At 38.6% G+C, this 20,000-nt stretch overlaps 1 protein-coding gene across 2 annotated transcripts in view; it reads left to right on the forward strand.

The window, feature by feature from the left end:
• Nucleotides 1–20,000, forward strand: part of LOC144976898 (von Willebrand factor D and EGF domain-containing protein-like) — a 62,237-nt gene that overhangs the window by 14,669 nt on the left and 27,568 nt on the right. Inside the window, exons 10-22 of one of the 2 annotated variants that reach the window (XM_078921457.1) lie at nt 844–917; nt 2,467–2,536; nt 3,130–3,330; nt 4,304–4,518; nt 5,859–6,064; nt 8,413–8,493; nt 9,556–9,935; nt 11,529–11,766; nt 13,711–14,351; nt 14,855–15,007; nt 17,075–17,176; nt 18,337–18,451; nt 18,929–19,188. In XM_078921457.1, the coding sequence (XP_078777583.1) occupies nt 844–917; nt 2,467–2,536; nt 3,130–3,330; nt 4,304–4,518; nt 5,859–6,064; nt 8,413–8,493; nt 9,556–9,935; nt 11,529–11,766; nt 13,711–14,351; nt 14,855–15,007; nt 17,075–17,176; nt 18,337–18,451; nt 18,929–19,188 (2,736 nt within the window). The remainder of the gene's footprint in view (nt 1–843; nt 918–2,466; nt 2,537–3,129; nt 3,331–4,303; nt 4,519–5,858; nt 6,065–8,412; nt 8,494–9,555; nt 9,936–11,528; nt 11,767–13,710; nt 14,352–14,854; nt 15,008–17,074; nt 17,177–18,336; nt 18,452–18,928; nt 19,189–20,000) is intronic. The other variant, XM_078921458.1, reaches the window with a different exon arrangement.

Genomic DNA, 20,000 nt, shown 5'->3' on the forward strand with positions numbered 1-20,000 from the left:
TTAAGTTTTTTAATAAGGAGAGAGCGGATAGAGAAGCTGGTGACAACAGGAATGATAGATGGAAATCCAGCAACAGGAAGTATCAAATTAAAGAAATTAAGGAGCAGCCACCAGTATAAGATAAAGATCTGAACAAGTGTGTATGAAAGGTGCCAGACAAAGCAATAGAGAAAAATAGAAGAAACAAAACATCCCAAAAACTCAGTCTACCTCGACTGGGGATCGAACCTCAGACCTTCTGATTACCGGTCAGAGTGCTACCATTACACCACAGAGGCTTCCGATAGTTGGGACAATTATCGAGAGATCCCCAGTCGAGGTAGACTGATTTTTTGGGATGGTTTTTTTCTTCTATTTTTATTTCTTGCTTTGTCTGTCACCTTTCATACACACTTGTTTAGATCTTTATCGAGCAACAGGAAGACATAGTATGACATTGGTGGACAACGTTATGAACGGGACACAAGGAAGAAGTCAAGTGGAGACCATCATGGCAACGAACGATAGATAAGGTTGGAAAGATTTGATCGCCCACGCTTGGAACCAAGGCATGAGATGAGGAAACTTTATTTTTCTAAAAGCTTAAATTTCCAAATTCTGATTATTTTGACTTAAAAACTAAATTGTCTTCGTCTAGTACATTATGACATGATACCAGATTTGACACGGTGGGTCACATTTAGAGTTCATGATGTGTTACGTTGGAATTGCCGTTCGTTGAAACTCATTCAATAAAATTCACAGCTTTTAAATCAGATTTTGATATGTTCATTTTCCTCTCTTCCCCCCCCCCCCCCCCCCACCTTCCTCCGCCTTCCTCATCGAATGTTTTCATCTTGCAAGTTGTTGCTAGAAGACCTCAAGTATGGCCGTTGTCACGTGGTTACAGATCCTCACGTCGTTACACTGGATGGCAAGTATGTTGTCATGATTAGGACTAACACCATTACCACCACCCCTACTACCACCATTACCACCACCCCTACTACCACCATTACCACCACCCCTACTACCACCATTACCACCACCCCTACTACCGTCATTACCACCACCCCTACTACCACCATTTCCACTACCCCTACTACCACCATTACCACCACCCCTACTACCACCATTACCACCACCCCTACTACCACCATTTCCACTACCCCTACTACCACCATTACCACCACCCCTACTACCACCATTACCACCACCCCTACTACCACCATTTCCACTACCCCTACTACCACCATTACCACCACCCCTACTACCACCATTACCACCACCTCTACTACTACCACCACCATCAGCATCACCACCACCACTACCACCATTAACAACACCAACTCCACTAACGCCAACAAAACTACAGCTACCACCACCATCACAATCAATACCACCACCACCACCACCACCACCATTACTGTATCACTACCAATAACATCAACAACAGCAACAACAAAAACAACAGCATTAACAACAGCACCGTTATCTCCACCACCACCAACACCCCATCACCACCTCCATCTTCATCACCCTTAACATAGTTTTCCAACCATCGTAGTCGACGTCGGTGTCGAAGCGGCACTGTGTCTTGTCTAGTAAGAAAAAAAGTTAAGCGATGTTCAGCGTGATTAATAACAAGATGGCCGACATTGATCGCAAAATACAAAAAAAAAAACAAACAAAAAACAAAACAAAACAAAACAAAACAAACCCTATACCCTCTTACCAAGGCATTGTTAACTTATTGGATAAAGAACTTTGCATCCATTACTTCATCCGACTCAACTGTGAATGAGTACGTGGTTATTAGCAAGAACGGATATTATAAAAATTCTAGTTAAAAAAGATACACTCACGCGACTTGTATTGTATGAAATGGGAAGTTTGTTCCATTTGACCTGCTGGGTAATCATATTGAAGCATTTTGATGCACTTTCAGCATGATGAATCCGTGGAAATACACATTATAAATATTCAAGACTATATTTATCAATCTTAATTTGATTTTTCTCCAACATCTCAGCATCATGTTTTTTTACATACTTAGTGTCTAAATATAGTAACCCCTAAACATAAACAATTCATCCACCACATATATTACAACTATCAGGCTGAAAATGCACCTTTTAATCGATTAATTTTTCTTCTCAAGACCATACCTTTTTAAATTCTTGTATTCTAAATAATTTCTTTTTGAAACAAAACTAATTTTGAAAAAAATTATCCATCTTCATTTGTCGAGAATTTGATGCATATTGGCTGCGGTAGGAAACCTTACTATGTACGATTTCGTTCCACCATCACCCCCCCCCCCACACCACACACACACACACATATATATATATATATATATATATATATATATATATATATATACACACACACATATACACACACACACCATATTTAATTTCCTATTCTGTTTCATTTTCTATTCCTAATTAACTATTCTCAGCCTTGACCGTTTTAATCAAACAGACCTTACAACCTTTACGTTCAAGGGACATTCACTCTCTATAAAAGTTCGTCTGACAGCCACATTTTCGAGGTAGGAATTTTTTGTTTTGTTCGATTGCTTTTTTTTTTTTTTTTTTGTTGTTTTTTTTTTTTTTTTGAGAATTAAAAAAAAACAATTTTTGCTTGAAGGTAAAACGCAATGCTGACACCTGGAAAGCAAAATAAAAAAAGAGCAACGATAAATGTAAGCCGTGGCTTCCGATAACTTTATCAACAGAAATAAACAGAATTTTAGCAGCAGAGATGTCAGGCGAAAGATGAAATTTATTGAATATTACAAAAATATCTTATGACATACCGCCTCAATTTTGGTGAGGCTTTGTGGTCTTGTGGTATGACACTCGCTTTCGGATCGGAAGGTCATGGGTTCGAGCTTCGCTCGGCGCATAGTTGAGTCTTGGAAAAGACTCTTTATTCACATTCTCTCACCGTAATCAGGTGTAAAATGAGTACCTGGCCATCAACAGCGTTGCTTTGAGCACGTGTAGTGGATATTGCTCTATATATAAAAGCTCTGATTTGGTCGACATTAGAAGTAAACGTTTTCTGACCAAATATTTAAAAAACCTAAGCCAAATAATTTGATTTTCCAGCGTATACGGCAATGTGGCTTCTTATCCCCAGGTCCACATTCGAGTATCAAGTTGCCGCAGCAAGACTGGATTCTGTGTATGCGGTGTCGTCATCCAGGAAGGCGTTGACGTCATATCCGTTGACAATTGCCATCGACGTCAAAAGGCTGGAAGTGTGGAAGTGACGTTTCCGTACAGCTATCTCAGCGATGACGTCAGAATATACGACGGTGCTGACAAAAGATCTATAACGGTAAAAAGGATAGTCATCATTCAACATTATTTTGGCGTAATAATACGTCGTACACGCAAAAGCTTGGTCATTGTAAGAATCCAATTATTGCAACTTGACTCTAAACTTTAAGAGAGGCGATTACAATCTTCAACCGGCCACCCAATAAGACGTTCGTTACTTTCGTCTTTGTAATAAGAGACCAATCGTCTCAAAACGGTACTATGTTGGCATATTTAATCAAAAACCGAGGGTCTGAAGCCAAGGGAATTGATGAAATAGAGTATCAGCATCAAGTATAAAAAATATCAAAAGTCTCAAACTCTGCCGACACTTTATATCACTTTAAAAAGCTATTCTCTCCGTTCTTTTGATACAAGTCTCTGAGTCGGTGCCTTTTCTATTTGTCACTATTCGATTCACAGAAACTTATGAAGAGATACCATTTCTAAAATTCTTTGAATTACTAAATATTGATATCGTTTTATGTCGGAACATTACGGAAATGACCTTTTGTCATATTTGCAACCGATGATGACTCTTTTATGACTTTTTCTTGTGACCTCGGAGTTTGGATAGCTCTATGTCATGTAGCCAGCCGTATTGCAGATGGAATTCAAAATGGAGATATCGCCTTTATTGTTGTCGTTGTTGTGTCCAATCAATTTGTTGAAACCTGACTACGATTAAAGTATGGGAATAAGGCTGACTTAAAATGGCCTTGAAATAATAGGTCTACTTTTTCTGATATTAATGACCACTTTCAATTGAAATGGCCAAGTTCATAGGCCTATTTCTTTTGGGTTTTGTTCGTTTTTTTTATTTTTCGTTTTTGTCTTTAATGGTCACTGTTTTGATTTCTTTTTCTTTTGTTAGTTTTTATATATCTAAAAAACTGTCTTTCAAGGTTTCCGTTATTTTATTTCATGAATTTATCAATTATCCCAAACCCTCATTATTTCTTTTTAAATCACCAAAACAAAATCAAAAACAGATCATATTCACGAGCGGACGTCGATTGAGGATTTACGTGGAGGATTACGGACTGGCCTTGGCCTTGTTTTTACCCAGCATTGACACAAACTCAGGGTCAGGGCTGTGTGGAAGTTTTGACAACGACCTTGAGAACGAGTTCCAGAAGAGGGATAAGACAGTTAGTTATGAAGACAATGAGATCACGAGAACATTAGCCTTTGCAGAAAGCTGGAGGTAAATACAACAAAACCTTTTCTTTTAAAGTGATCACTAGGGAGGCCTTCCGAAAGCTCCTACATCCCCATTATTATTTTTTTTTATAATGTTCTTGTAGGGGGTTTGGGAGGGGAGAGACTTTTTTTTTAAAAAAAGAGGCCTTCCGAAAGCTCCTACATCCCCAGTATTCTTTTTTTAAATATAATGTTCTAGTAGGGGGTTTGGGAGGGGGATAACTTTTTTTATAATGTTCTAGTAGAGGGTTTTTGGGAGGGGAGATACTTAAAAAAAAACATTATATAAAAAAAGAATGCTGGGGATGTGGGAGCTTTCGGAAGGCCTCCCGATCACTAGACAAGCGCAGGAATGGGCAAGATGGCTGAATGGAAAAGGCATCCCTTTACTGCTCACCGAGGTTGAATCCTTTTTTATTGCATTTCGTTTTTTTTTCTTTTTAATTCATTTAGCCCAAATTGATCAATGTGTAGCTCAGCGTTGCTGTTGCTTGGGTTAATTTGGGGGATTTTTATTTGGAGATAAGCCCTAAAGACAAAGCTCCTCTATGGCTTAATAAGGATTGCTAAATGCTCATGTAAAATATTTGGAGGGTTGTGCTTATTATGTTCTTGGGTAAGACCTTTTCATGTATTACCTCACTCGAATTTGGTATATGCGTATGTGGAAATAGGAAAATATGGTTATTATAAATAATAATAAGAAGAAAATAATAATAAAATTCCCTTTATTCATCCCATAGGAGAAATTTGTCTCTAGGGTCTATTCCAAGGGAAAACTGGAATAACACAGGCGTCAGCCTCAGTACAGCGCCGCAAATTGAGCTAGGGCGAGGTGACTTGCTCAAGGCCACACAGAGCAGCGGCGGGTGATCGAACTCGGTACCTTTCGGGTACGAAGCAAAGACCGTACCGCTGAGCCACGATGCCCCATTGTTAGTATTTCAGTACAAAAGAGAAGCAATACAATGGAGAAAATGGAAAATTGTATTCCACATTATGACCTGTTTGGGGGGGGGGGGGGGGGGGGGGGGGGAGATGCATGAGCTGTAGTTTCTGACAAAACATTCTTTTTAAAATTTTGACCCGAAAAGTGTACATTAAATATCAATCGATATGATGACCTTCGGTAATTGTCAAAAACTGTTAAACCTGATGATTCATTATGTCTCTTCCACATTCTTGTACACCGCAGTGGTGTCGATAAAGATCTTTAGCAACCAAAACAATACGCCTTTGAGATCATGGGTTTCATTGGAGCATTCGAACATGTGATCTTAACGTGGTGTTGGATACATGTTGCTAAAATTCACTGTGTTTATCTTGATGCCTTCTTCTCTTCAGAATACGTCATGGAGAGAGCCTATTTGAAAAGCCACCCGATGTGACCACGAAACAGGAACATTTCTTCCCGGAGACCCGATGCGACTGTTCACCTTTCGGCAACGGCGACGTGTGTCCACATACCTCATTATTCAATGACGTCATCCCTTCTATTACCACGTATTACGATGCCGTAGACTCCTATTTGTTTCGATCGGTTTTCCCAGGTGAGTTATTCATATCTCTTTGGGACATTGTTATTAGTTAGTTATGATTGAGGAATACCATGAGTGGAAATCTGTTGTTGTTTTTTTGTTGTTTTTTTTTTTTTACTTCAATGCATGCTTGTCAGTTGAAATTATCGGCCATCAATCTAGATTCTAACCAATTTTCACAAGATTTTGACACAAACTTGATGATGTATAATTCATTATTGCATAAATAAATACTCAGAAACTTGAGGGCCGCTCGTTTTGGCTGATAAGCGTGCATGAAAGACACCCTTCGTGTAAAGGCATGGTAGTGTTGACCTTTACCTCGGAGGTGATCATCACTGTCGTTAAGAAAAACCGGAAGGTCCGACATTATTAAGTTGTGCTATTTTTTAAAATCAGAGAGCGTATATAGTGTAGATAAGTGCTTTCTGGTTTTATCAAGCTGAAAATATGGAATTAGATGAATGTTTTTGGTAATATCGAGCAGTACGTAATTAAACGTTAGTCATAGATTGCTTATTTTATTCCCCTAAAGCTGAGCCTAATACCCAGAGAGCTAATTCTATGAACTTAAAAATGTTTGCTTTAACTGTTGATTGATTAAATATAAAATGACCCTCAACTTGCAAAAGACCATCGAAGGCTGAGATTTTGAAGGCTTTTCAACTCGGTATCACGTTACAAATATCGGAAAGAAGAAAAAAACCCGCAAAATAATTGAAGGTTTAACCTAAGTTTTATTTTTGTTAAATGAAATGCCTATATGCCTTTACAAACGAAAGAATAAAAAAAAAAGAAATTTTGTAAGAAAGAAAAGAGACATAATTTTTTAATTTTTTTTTTATTGGGGGGGGGGGGGGGGGAGGAGGGGGTGTATATTTTAAAATTAAATGATAAACATACTACATTCCTTAATAATGATCATATTGACTTTAAACTCAACTCTCTTCACCTGATACCTCTTGACACAATACCAGATTGACACTGAGAGTCACATAATATAACTTCATATTTATGTATTATTTTTTTTATTCCTTTGACCAATTAAATGCGGCACTATGGAAAGAGACGTATTTAAGAATTTGGCCGGAAAACTCGTCTTTCAAATATCGATAAATTTAAATGACCGTCACCTTGGCAAAAAGTCTTAAACCTGGGACCTCGCGAAGTGCCAGATTTGAGAGTTTTTGCCAAGATGAGGGTCATTTAAATCGATCGATATTTTGAGGACGAGAATTCTGGCCAAATTTTGCTGAACGACAAGAAAACCAAATGCGTGATCGTTAACAAACAAAATCCAGATTTATCTTTTCACCTCACCAGCAAAGGGGAATCTATCAAACAAGTTGAAATGTTTAAATATCTCGCAACCATCACGAACGACGCTAGACATTTTGTAGAAAAAAGAATTGCGATCGCTAAAAACACCTTCCACAATTTAAGACCGGTCATCTCTGCCGCCAAGATTAAATTAAACACTAAATTTAATGTGATCCAAGCTTACATTCTCTCTTCTCTCCTCTACGCTTGTGAAACCTAGACTCTAGACAAGGAATGTCAAAACCGCTTAGAAACTTTCGAATAAATGTGGTTGTACAGAAGATTGCTAAACATCAAATGGTTAGATAGAATAACAAACGTAGAAGTTTTGCTAGTATAGGGAAACCCATACAGATTGTGAAAACAATCAGAAAAATGAAAAAAGGCTTTCTTGGCCATGTGTGGGGACTAGGGCACATTGAAAGCCTAACACATAGTGGCTACATAGAAGGAAAAATAGCTCGTGGTCGTCAGAGATTGACGTTCCTGACCAGTTTGAGGCTGTCAATGAGCAACATCCCTACAAACTCAGAGGGAGGCGGAGGATAGAACGTTGAGGCATGTGATAGGTAACGTGCATACAAGCGCAGGCCACGGATAATGTAACGTCTTTCCAGAGTGCGACTGGTTAATAGGAGTCAATAGTCTGATGTCACGTCCGTCCAGCAATGAGCAGCTTGGTTCTAAACAAAGAAAATCGGTACTTTTTATTCTTCATGCTGGCTAAAACTTTTTCACATGTCACGTGATCAGAATGTATAAAAGTCAAAACATGATCAGGTTTATAATGGTTTTCTCCTCTGGATACACTTTTATGCTCGTCGGAGAAGTATTTCATAAGGGCGTCCGCCATTATTTCAATAGTTTAGAACCAGGTACTAAGTTGCTATTCGTCTTTACTAGGGAAGAGACGTCACGACTGTTGAAGCCTATTAGTAGCGTTACTTACATAGTTTCTTACATAGTATCCCATTGTTCACCCAATAACCTGCTTATCTTTTTGTCCCCTTTTATCTTTTTGTTCATCTATTTATCTGTAGCCCAAGAAAAATTCGGTTTTCCATCCATTACAACATATCACGATGCGGTGGATTCTTACCTGTTGCGATCCGTTCTCACAGGTAGGCATCGTTATCACCGATATAGATATGACATTGTAGGCCCCCAATCACTATCGTGCGGCTATCTGGTCTTGTGATATGACACTCGCTTTCGGATCGGAAGGTCCTGGGTTCGAGCCTCGCTCGGCGCATAGCTGAGTCCTTCGAAAAAGGCTCTTTATTCACATTCTCTCACCCCACTCAGGTGTAAAATGAGTGCCTGGCCGTCAACAGCGTAGCAATATCCTGTCGGAAAAATTGTAATATCGCCGAACAGGCGTCATGTCTCGTTCTACGTGTTATGTGTTGCTGTTGGTCAGGGACCCTTTGTAAAGCGCTTTGAGCACATTAAGTGGATATTGTTCTATATAAAAGCTCAAGTTTATTAGGTCATCGGAGCTTATCCCGGTACCTGTATGATGAAATTGACTTGCCATGTTAGAGGGCCACTCTACCAATTGTTGATTCTTATTCAGCAATTGTTTTTTCATCCACGTTTCAGGATAAATATAGAGCGATGACCGGAGGTAATATATTAATATTACAAAATGCTCGACTTTACAATGCAGGTGGAAACGAAGCTCTTACATGAATATTATATCTTTAGAAATTGTTAATGCATCTTATCCCGTTCTCCTTATTTTCTTTATTGTCATAATTCATACCGGTTTCCCTCTGCGTTTCACTCTCTCACTACGTGTACTTACTGGTGCTGCTAGCAGTGCTGTTACTTTAGCTTCTGCTGGTACTACTACTACTACTACTACTACTACTACTACTACTACTACTACTACTACTACTACTACTAATACTACCACTGCTACTACTACTACTACTACAACAACTACTACTACTACCACTACTACTACTACTACTACCACTACTACTACTACTACTACTACCACCACCACCACCACCACCACCACCACTACTACTCCTACTACTACTACTACTACTACTACTACTACTACTACTACTACTACTACTACTACTACTACTACTACTACTACTACTACGACTTCTACTCTCTCTCTCTCCGATCTTTCCTTACCCTCTTAAATGCCAACTCCCTTTTGTCTCCAGCACAAGTCAGCGAGGACGACGAATTACTCTTAAAACCAGAAGAGAAACGATTCATTCGAAAGAGGGCACTCAACAAAAACAAAAATGGCGACGACCTCATCCAAAACGAGGCTCAGAATTTTGGCACAGCTGATCAAGAAGACTTCGTCCCGCCAAAACCAGTCCCACCGGAACCTTACTTCTTCAAACCGGATCACGTGATATCCTCTCAGATCTTCTTCCCCAGATGGCCCAAATCGGGCCCTATCACAGAAATAGGGGCCTCTGATGCATGTGCTAAGGCCCTATTTGAGAGTCCCGTTACACTAGTTTGTGCAGAATACGGCTACATTGGACATGTCCTTTCAGTTGTCTTTGACTTCTGTCAACAGGATATTCAGGTATGGGTTGTGTAAATAAATCAATGAATGGAAATATATTTATGAACATATGTTAAGCGCATTCACTCAATGACAAGGCACAATGTTCTTCATAAAACTTCAATCCTCCCCTCTCCTCCCAGCAGATTAATATGGAACCAAATTTTCATATAATACAAGTCGCTTATGAGGCCTGGTCTATGTGTTTGCACTCTTACAATTTCCGTCACAGCCGATATGCAATTACTTAATCACACCTGTAGTTATGCACTGTAACCTAAATAAAGTCTTTATCGTCTTATAACCGTTACTGCCCTCTTGTCGAATATTTCTTTCCATGTCGGCTTCAGACTCACCGTTGTCACTACTTTCTTGATGAGGGTTCTTCCCATTGAACTCAGGCACATCACTTTAACTGCTCTCTTGGTGAAGGGTTCATCTATCGCGGACTTCAGCCGCATCGCTTATACTTCGCGCTCTGTAGAGATCCTTAACATGCGAGCTTCAGCCTGATTGTTATTACTGCTCTCTTGGTAGAGAATTCTTCCGATGCAGGCTTCATCCTGATCGTTGTTTCTCTCTTGGTAGAGTTTTTCCCATGCGGGCTTCAGCCGGACCGTTGTTGCTGTTCTCTTGGTAGAGAGCCCTTCCAGTGCGGACTCCAGCTCAGAACTCAGAATCTGGAAAGCCATTTGGTTTAGCTGGGAGGCATGCTTTGAAGATGGATATAGTTTCGGTTCACAGGGGAAAAATTAAAAGAAACTATGAAAGTAAATTTTATCTGTAGTGGCTTGTGATAACTTATAAGATATTAAAACAAGACAAAATGAAATATAATGCACGTATAAATTAAATGGTCGATTATAAGAACAAATGGGCTTTCCCGCTTTAATGATACTTTATTTTTTATATTATAGTGCAATATCTGAGGGGAAATAAAGGCCAATACGAACAGGCATTCATCTACGAGTATTTTAACTATTATACTACTGAATTGCGGAAATTGATATACTCATAGATCGAGTCGCATATTTTGATCCATCAACAATCAAAATCGATCCGGTAATAAAGTCTGTAAGTGAGCGCAAATGAATCTGGCAATGGGGAGGCCAGATGGCGGTTTAAAAGGGTCAAATTAAGGAACGATCATTATGCTTTAGTAGATATTAAAAATAATAATTTGAATCCACGAGTGATGGAATTACCTTTAATTTAAGAAAGGTTTGCAAGTTAATCGTATATCACTCGGTAAAAATAGTTTTCCCATTTTTATAATTCTGTGCTCTTTGGCAAAAATTAATTTAACCTGGGCTATACGGAACAATTTTAACCACCAACTCTTTATTTTTAAAAAATAATTTAATGATAGATTATATGACCTCTTTTATATAAAGCTCATGTGTAGTCAAAGATTAAAAAGTTTAGCATGAAATGCTGAACGAAACTTGGCTTGGAATATTTTTTAAAGGGTGAAGAATATGTATAAGTTTTGACAAATTATGGGATAGTCAACTTGTTCTTAACACCGTCCTAAATATTGTTTAATAAATATAATATGATCATTGACGTACGTACCTATCCCTTATCAGATCTATTCATTTCTACCTAAATTAGATAAAAAGAGACATCTCGTGGGCCATTCACAACGTACGAATGATCCAATCCACTTGTGAATTCACTGCCATCGAACAGGCCTCAAACTTCACCGATGAAACTCTCACACCAACACATTGGCCTGAAGGCCTGAAGAAGGCGTTGGCGTGTCCTTTAGGCTGTGTGGAAGGATCATGTGGAGAAGCGGGTTGTGTCTGTAAAGCTGGATACGGAGGACAGGCCTGTGACATTCAACAAGGTTAGATATTATGTGACTAATCGTCTAAATAAACAACAATAGGAAACGAAATGAAAGATTTAATTTAATCAACGAAAACAGTTAATGTAGATGTTTGGGTTTCCATTTTGTCAATAAAACACGATGAATGAAACACAAAGAAAGAATGAGAGATGAGAGACTTGCTTAGGAGTCCCAAGCCACATTGAACTTGTAGGACGAAACATGTAGTTTGTAAAGCGCTTTTATAATTATTTTCACCTGAGTACAGTTGGAGAATGTGAGTAAAGAGCCTTCTCCAAGGGCTCAACAATGCGCCGTGCTAGGCGAAACTCGAACTTAGGGCAAACAGATCACAATCTATTTATAACATTTGATCAAGAAACCGTGTGAAAAGAATTAAGCTTCGAGCACGTTCAGTGGATATTGCTCTATATAAAAGCTCAATTTATTTATTTATAATCGTCTTAAAAAATAAGCCTGCCTAAATTGGGGATCGAACCTCAGATCTCCCAATTACTGGTTATTAGAGGTTTGATCCCAAGTCGAGATAGGCTGATTTTTTGGGATGCTTCTTTCTTGTTATTTTGGAGAGGGAGTGTAATTTCTGAACCTACCAATAACATTCACAAGATTTTGTAATTCAGATTACTTTAGCTTATAACTCAATATTCTGTTTCATAGAAACCTTTACAGATTTGTTTTAAAATTCAATGCGTTTGATTTAAATCATCTTATTTGTGACTCACTGCACGTCCTTACTGTCGGGATGAAGTAAATTAAAATTAAAAATTGAGCTTTTATTTAGCGTAATATCACGTGCTCAAAGCGCTTTACATGGGGTCCCTGGCCAACAGCAACATTTAACATTTGTTAGGCGATATTACTTTTTCTTCGGACAGAGACAACGCTGTTAACATCCAGGTACTCGTTTTACACCCGAGTACGGTGAGAGAATTTGAGTAAAGAGCCTTCTCAAAGGACTCAACTATGCGCCGAGCATTGCTGTTGAACAGAGACTCCTTGTAAAGAGATTTGATTTTTTCATTTTATAAGACTGACCGTTTAGTGGATATTGCGCTATATAAAAGCTAAATCCGATCCGAACGTGAGTGTCTTACCACAAGATAAGACCACATAGCCGCAAGTAGATGCCTAAAATAGAAGTTTAAGTCGGAATGATGATCAGAATAATGAAATTGTAGTTTTCACGAGCAAATATATAATGCAATAACCACTAAACATGCTCAATGCGTTATTCAAGGGATTTCAACGGCAACACGTACCGTACTATAAGACGAAACATGATGCCTATTAGAAGATATTACAATTTTTTATTTTCTTTTATTATTTAAAGTTTAAACGTTAACTCTTATTAAATGACAATGAGTATTGAAATGGATGGTTCAATTTATTGTGAACGAATACAGGCTCTTATAAAATTATTTTTAATTGAATTGAATTTTCGTATTTAAAATTTTAAATTTCCCTTTTTTTTCATTGACTAATTCATCAAAATTAATATCAGATTGAGAGGTTGGATGATATTTAAACTTTAAATTCAATTTTCAACGCTAAACCCAACAAGATTCTGGTTTGACTGGGTTGGTCACATATTTGGTCTACCATAGTTTTTATCTGAGAGTCCCGATAACTCGGGGGATAGAGCACTCGCTTCATACGCCATGGGATCGGGATCGATCCCCGGTGAAGTCGAGATTTTTTTTCTGACCCTCCTGTCCACCCAGCAGTGATTGGGTAGCTAGGTCTGTTAGATCTGGCGGAGAGTATATTGTGATAGTCTAGATCTCATCTAAAGGGTTACAAGTAATTGCTATTGTCCATTTCACGCTATAGAAACCGGGATAAACTACGGCTTCACGCCTAATGGCGCTTTCTTGGTCACACTTTTATCTAACATAGTTTTTTTTAACTTGCTGAATATCTTTCACTATCTGTCCGTAGATGAAGATTCACACCCAGACAGTACAGCATCTTCCTCAACTATGGAGACGGCTTCCCCCGTAGAAACAAATAAATTGGACTCCTTGATATTATCGACAACGCCATCTGCATTCTCCACACCATCATCATCATCATCATCATCATCATCAACAACAACAACAGCATCAACATCAACATCAACATCAACATCAACAACAACAACAGCAGCACCAACAACAACAACGCCTTCAACAACATCTACTTTTTTACCACCAACGGCTAGAGTTTACCCAAAATATAAATCTTATGAAGATTTTATATCATTGTTTTCATCGACTTCGTCACTAGACTCATCATCATCATTACTATCATCATCTTCATCATCGTCGTCGTCGTCGTCGCCATCGTCATCAGTTTCACCATGGACTTCATTATCATGGTTATTAACATCATCTTCACCCTCTTCATCATCAATAACATCATCATCACCAACAACATCATCACCCCACTTGCTGTTTACAGCAAGACCAAAGACATCGTCCGAAGTGGTGGGCGTCACTGAGTACGAAGCTTGTGATCTGTCCATAGAGCAATGCACTCTTATCGCCTTTTCACAAAAGTTCCAAGAAGATTCACTTGCCTGTGAAATTAACCCTGTTAGAGTAAGTGTCCTGTAGTAGTAGTAGTAGTAGTAGTAGTAGTAGTAGTAGTAGTAGTAGTAGTAGTAGTCGTAGTAGTAGTAGTAGTAGTAGTAGTAGTAGTAGTAGTAGTAGTAGTAGTAGTAGTATAGTAGTAGTAGTAGTAGTAGTAGTAGTAGTAGTAGTAGTAGCGGTAGTAGTAGTAGTAGTAGTAGTAGTAGTAGTAGTAGTAGCAGCAGCAGCAGCAGCAGCAGCAGTTGTAGTAGTAGTCGTAGTAGTAGAAGTAGGAGTAGTAGTAGTAGTAGTAATAGTTACGGTAAATCTTGTGGTAGAAGCAGCAATAGTAGTAGTAGTAGTAGTAGTAGTAATAGTAGTAGTAGTAGTAGTAGTAGTAGTAGTAGTAGTAGTAGTAGTAATAGTAGTAGTAGTAGTAGTAGTAGTAGTAGTAGTAGTAGTAGTAGTAGTAGTAGTAGTAGTGGTAATGATAGTAAAATACGGTATTCCTCTAAATTCCATATATCCCCTAGATAACAAGGACTGGCGTGGCTGTCCTTGGCCAAAACTTCGTCACGTCCAGTGTGCTGAGTCCCAATGGTCAGTTCATGTGTGTCCTTCCGTACATGTCCTACCTCTATCAGATCTTCCATGAAATCCCCAAGTTTTACAGCATTCGACTTCAGGTAAGAAAAACATATCGTGTTGCCCACCGCGTCCATTTGGTATAATGTCTGACTAATCACTCAATTATTGGCGGCCTAATACCAAATACAATGAGTTGATAGACGTCATCTTCATTCATTCAACTATCTATGCTATGAGTTAGGTAACATACTCACCTGTTCTGCCCGCTGGATGAGTCGTACCAACACACAGAACCTTTAAAAAATTGTAGTTTGATTAATTTCGAAAGAGAGAGAGAGAGAGAGAGAGAGAGAGTGTGTGTGTGTGTGTGTGTGTGTGTTTTGTGTGTGTGTGTGTGTGTGTTGTGTGTGTGTGTGTGTGAATTTGGGAGGTATGAGAGAGATGTTTTTAATGTGTTTAGTTTTGTTAAGCTTTTCGTTGGTTTATTTCTATGTCATTGTATTTCCATTTTAATATTTATTAGCTTAATTATGTTCAGAAATTCATTAGTCTATGGCAACACCCAATGTTAATTTCCAGAAGTGGATAAGTAAAGTTCATCTACTTTCATTGAGTTGGAAGTGTGGGTCGAGGAGAAGGAAGAACCTTGTCTGGACGCCGGTTTGGATCATTCTTGGTCTGGCTACTCAACTCCAGCTGTTCCAGAAATGATTGGATCTAGGCTTCAGGGTCATGGCAGCGCACAAGCTTCTGTACGACGGCAACGTGATGAACCTTCTCAGGAAAAGTTCTAAGCAAAAACACCATCCGCCTGAAACAATACTTTGATAGTTGGCACCTAAAAATGAATACCACCAAATCAGTATCCACAAACTTCCACTTGAATAATCGAGAGGCAACAAAAGAACTGAAGATCACAGCCGGTAACTTAATACCACCCCCAGACCCCAATCCTAAATACGTTGGCATTACATTGGACAGACAACTAAATTATCGCAAACACATTAAGGGAACTGCAATTAAAATCTCAAAAAGAAACAGCCTTGTGAGAAAACTCGCAAGTATCACCTGGGGAGCCAGGTACTGAGAACGTCTGCTTTGGCACTGTGCTATAGTGTGGGGGAATACTGTACCCCTGTTTGGATGAGGTTCCCACATGTAAACCGCATTGACATCCGATTAAGAGAATCAATGAGAATTATAACATGATGTCTCAAGTCAACTCCATCTCAGTGGCTCCAAACACTGAGCGGCATTGCACCAAGTCTTAGACGACAAGACGCTAATCAAAGAATGCATGCAAGAATTGACGAAGCCACAGATAATACTCCCATAAAAATAATCATGAAGGGGGCACCATCCAAAAACAAGACTCAAATCGAGAAGACCTTTCCACCTAACAAAAATGGCAGACTTCAGTGTGGAGGAAAACTGGAGAGAAATGTGGAACATGGAAACACCAAGAGGAGGAAACATCATATCCAACTAAAAGAGTGTCTGCATTCCACAGCGCCAGGAAATACTGGGTTTTCTCAAATCGCCTCTTAACTGGACATGGCAGAACTGCATCAAATATGTGCAGATGGAAACTTGGGAACAGTGATGCCTGCCGGAAATGTCAGGCAGCTCCAGAGACCAGCGATCACATCGTCTTCCACTGTCCAGTAACTATACTTGATGGTGGATATGAAACCGCCCTTAGGGCGGAGGAAGACTTTCGAAGCTGGGTTGACGAAACGAATTTGGAGGTGTCGCCATACGCTACTACTACTACTATTACTACTACTACTACTACTACTACTACTACTACTACTACTACTACTACTACTACTACTACTACTACTACTACTACTATCTTATCTGATTTGAATGTATCTAGGGAAATGGTTTAGGTCCACTCCTTTTTGCCCTATCCTACATTTATTCGAAACAAAAAGTACGGATTCATTTGCTAACGTTAAAGAAATTGATAACCTGAGAGTTGAAATCATTGGGACATGAAGATGAATATGTCAATGTTAGTGATGATTGAAAACAAATTTAATTTATAACGATTATTTGAAGATCATGTCATGTATATGGCATTTAAAGTATAAAATAATGTCCTAGTTATCCTTTTAAGAAGATTAAAGTATGATCTTAAAAATATCACCACCCCTTGTCAGGCCAAAAACAGAAATGATGTCGTAAGGACAAAGTACTTGACCATCTATGACTCCACCTGTCTCAGGTGTCGGCGAGGAGGGAGATATGGATGCACGGTTAAGGTAAGAGTTTGTGATTGTTATCATCATCATCATCATCATCATCATCATTATCATCATCATCGTCGTCGTCGTCGTCATCATCATCATCATCATTGCCACCATCATCGTCATCGTCATCATCATCGTCATCATCACCATCATCATCATCATCGTCATTATCATCATCATCATCATCATCATCATCATCAGCAGCAGCATCATCATCATCATCATCGTCATCGTCATCGTCACCATTATCATCATCAGCAGCAGCAGTAGCAGCGGCGGCGGCGGCGGCGGCAGCGGCGGCGGCAGCAAATAACCATAGTTTTTCACGTGGGAACAATACCAAATTATTGTTAAAGGATGGCGCCGTTTCAAAGTATAAAATAGGAATTAACTTCAGACCCATTCTAAAAAAATATACATTTATATCATATGGTTTCACTGTATTGAAATCGCATCATAATACTTCTCGACAGGACACATAGAATCAAATTTCCATTCCATAAAGTGCAAATTGCCGATTGGGTGGCGTTTTGTATTGGCACTTATACAATTCTACTAGCGTGGAATGGCCAGTTAGGGTGAGTAAGACCAGCCCCCCAGCGTACCCCGCTAGAATGAAAATTATAAAACAAATAATATGATAAAATGTACAACATATAGATTTCAACCCTCCAATACTTTAGAAAAAGAACATTGTACAGGTAATTTCAATGTCAAGATATATGATATAAGGATGTTTAACAAGTGGTTTTAATTGTTGCCTTAACTCTCTCCTTACCGGCCAGTTTCAGAATTTTCCCCAAAACGTCACACCAGCAACACAAAAATAGATTTTTCTTAAGAAACACGTTTTTAGTGTTATCTGTAAATTCATCTTCCGTTCGGACAAAGTTGTGTTACAGTGACAAGTGTTACTGTCAAACACATGTTACATTGACAACACAACAAGTTTTTAATGTTATCTTTAAGTTCATCTTCCATTCAGCTAAATATGCGTTACATTGACAACAAGTATTACTGTCAAGCGTTTTGTACGTTGACAAAAACTCCAAAATTTTATAAGTTGTAATCTATAAATTAATCTTCCATTCAGACAGAGGTTACATTTACAAGTATTGAAGTTGTTTCCAAAACTACACCAAGTGTTATTTTTAATTTTGTCTCCCATTTAGCCCAACACATGTTACATTGATAACAAGTGTTACAGTGATTTGTCTCCGAAACCTTACGACCCTTGTCTGCAGTGTGTACCCTCTGTTGTACAGACGGATTGGTCTCCAAATAGAGGTAAGGCAACATAGATGTGTGATGTTGATGATGCTGATGTTCATGATGATGATGATGATGATGATGATGATGATGATGATGATGATGATGAATGAGAAAGATGAGGAGGAATAGTGGGGATTAGGAGTAGAATGAGAGGGAGTGGAGGACGAGGATAAAGAAGAGACGGAGAATGAAAATGCTGGTGATTATAATAACGAAGACGATGACGACAACGATCATAATGATAATGATGATGACGACGACGATGATGATGATGATGACGACGACGACGACGGTGGTGGTAATGGTCGTCGTCGTGGTCGTCGTCGATGTTATTGGTATGACACTGAGGCCATTGATTATTCCTGTTGCATCATCGAAACACACCTTGTTGGATCAATCATTCCTTTTCCACGAATGCATTGGCTCCAGCATCTAACCATTTTCAGTGAATTCATTTTCCAAGATATTAATTTCTCTTTTCCAATTTTTCAGACAACGAGCCACCTGTCGTACATTCCCAAAGTACTGTCGTAGTCTTCAAAGGACAAGATGCCCATATGCAAATCACAGCTTATGATCCCGAAGGTTCAAAAGTTGTTCTTGGAGTCAATCGCTCCGATGCGTTCTTCAGAGATGGTGGGGAATTTGTTTGGAAATCAGCAGCCAACAGTTCCGTGTTCCTTTCAGATGAAGAGAGTTTTACAATCACTGCAAAAGACGTTTGTAACTCCACCACCGCTTTAAGATTAAAGGTAGGAAATATAGTGTGTAATAGTGTGTTCATTAGAGTAGGCTATTGTTCGCTAAACTTCTTCTTCTTCTTCTTCTTCTTCTTCTTCTTCTTCTTCTTCTTCTTCTTCTTCTTCTTCTTCTTCTCCTTCTTCTTCTTCTTCTTCTTCTTCTTCTTTCTTCTTCTTCTTCTTCTTCTTCTTCTTCTTCTTCTTCTTCTTCTTCTTCTTCTTCTTCTTCTTCTTCTTCTTCATCTTTTTCTTCTTCTTCTTCTTCTTCTTCTTCTCCTTCTTCTTCTAATTATATTATTATTATTATTATTATTATTATTATTATTATTATTATTATTATTATTATTATTATTATTATTATTATTATTATTATTATTATCATTATCATCATCATCATCATCATCATCATCATCATTGTAACGAAATGCTTCCGTGTAGGCGTCAGTTTACGACAGGATGTACGTCGTCGTAGTATTAGTTGTTGTTGTTATTGTAATCCCTCCGGAACAACCCTTCTTTTGTTGATACAGGTCGTATCAGATCATGCACCTATGGCCGGAAGTTTGAATTAAACTACGTAGTGTGGGTGTTATTGTGAGAAAGGCATCAATCTTGTTTTCTCCGTAAACTTATAAGCAAAGTAGGATCCCTGTATTCTACGGGAGTGACTTTGTTATGGTATGGCTTGATTGATATCTCGTAACTATGGGGCTGACGAATTTATTTATCCTTGATATGAGGATGTCCGGTATCAGGATGGGTTGTTGTTGTCCATGATTATGGAATCTGGGGGAGTTTTAAGGAATTTCAGATGTTTACGGATA

Source organism: Berghia stephanieae, chromosome 7, assembly GCF_034508935.2.
Source record: "Berghia stephanieae isolate SIO BIC M18660-M18661 chromosome 7, UCSD_Bste_1.3, whole genome shotgun sequence".
NCBI classification, from domain to species: domain Eukaryota; kingdom Metazoa; phylum Mollusca; class Gastropoda; order Nudibranchia; family Aeolidiidae; genus Berghia; species Berghia stephanieae.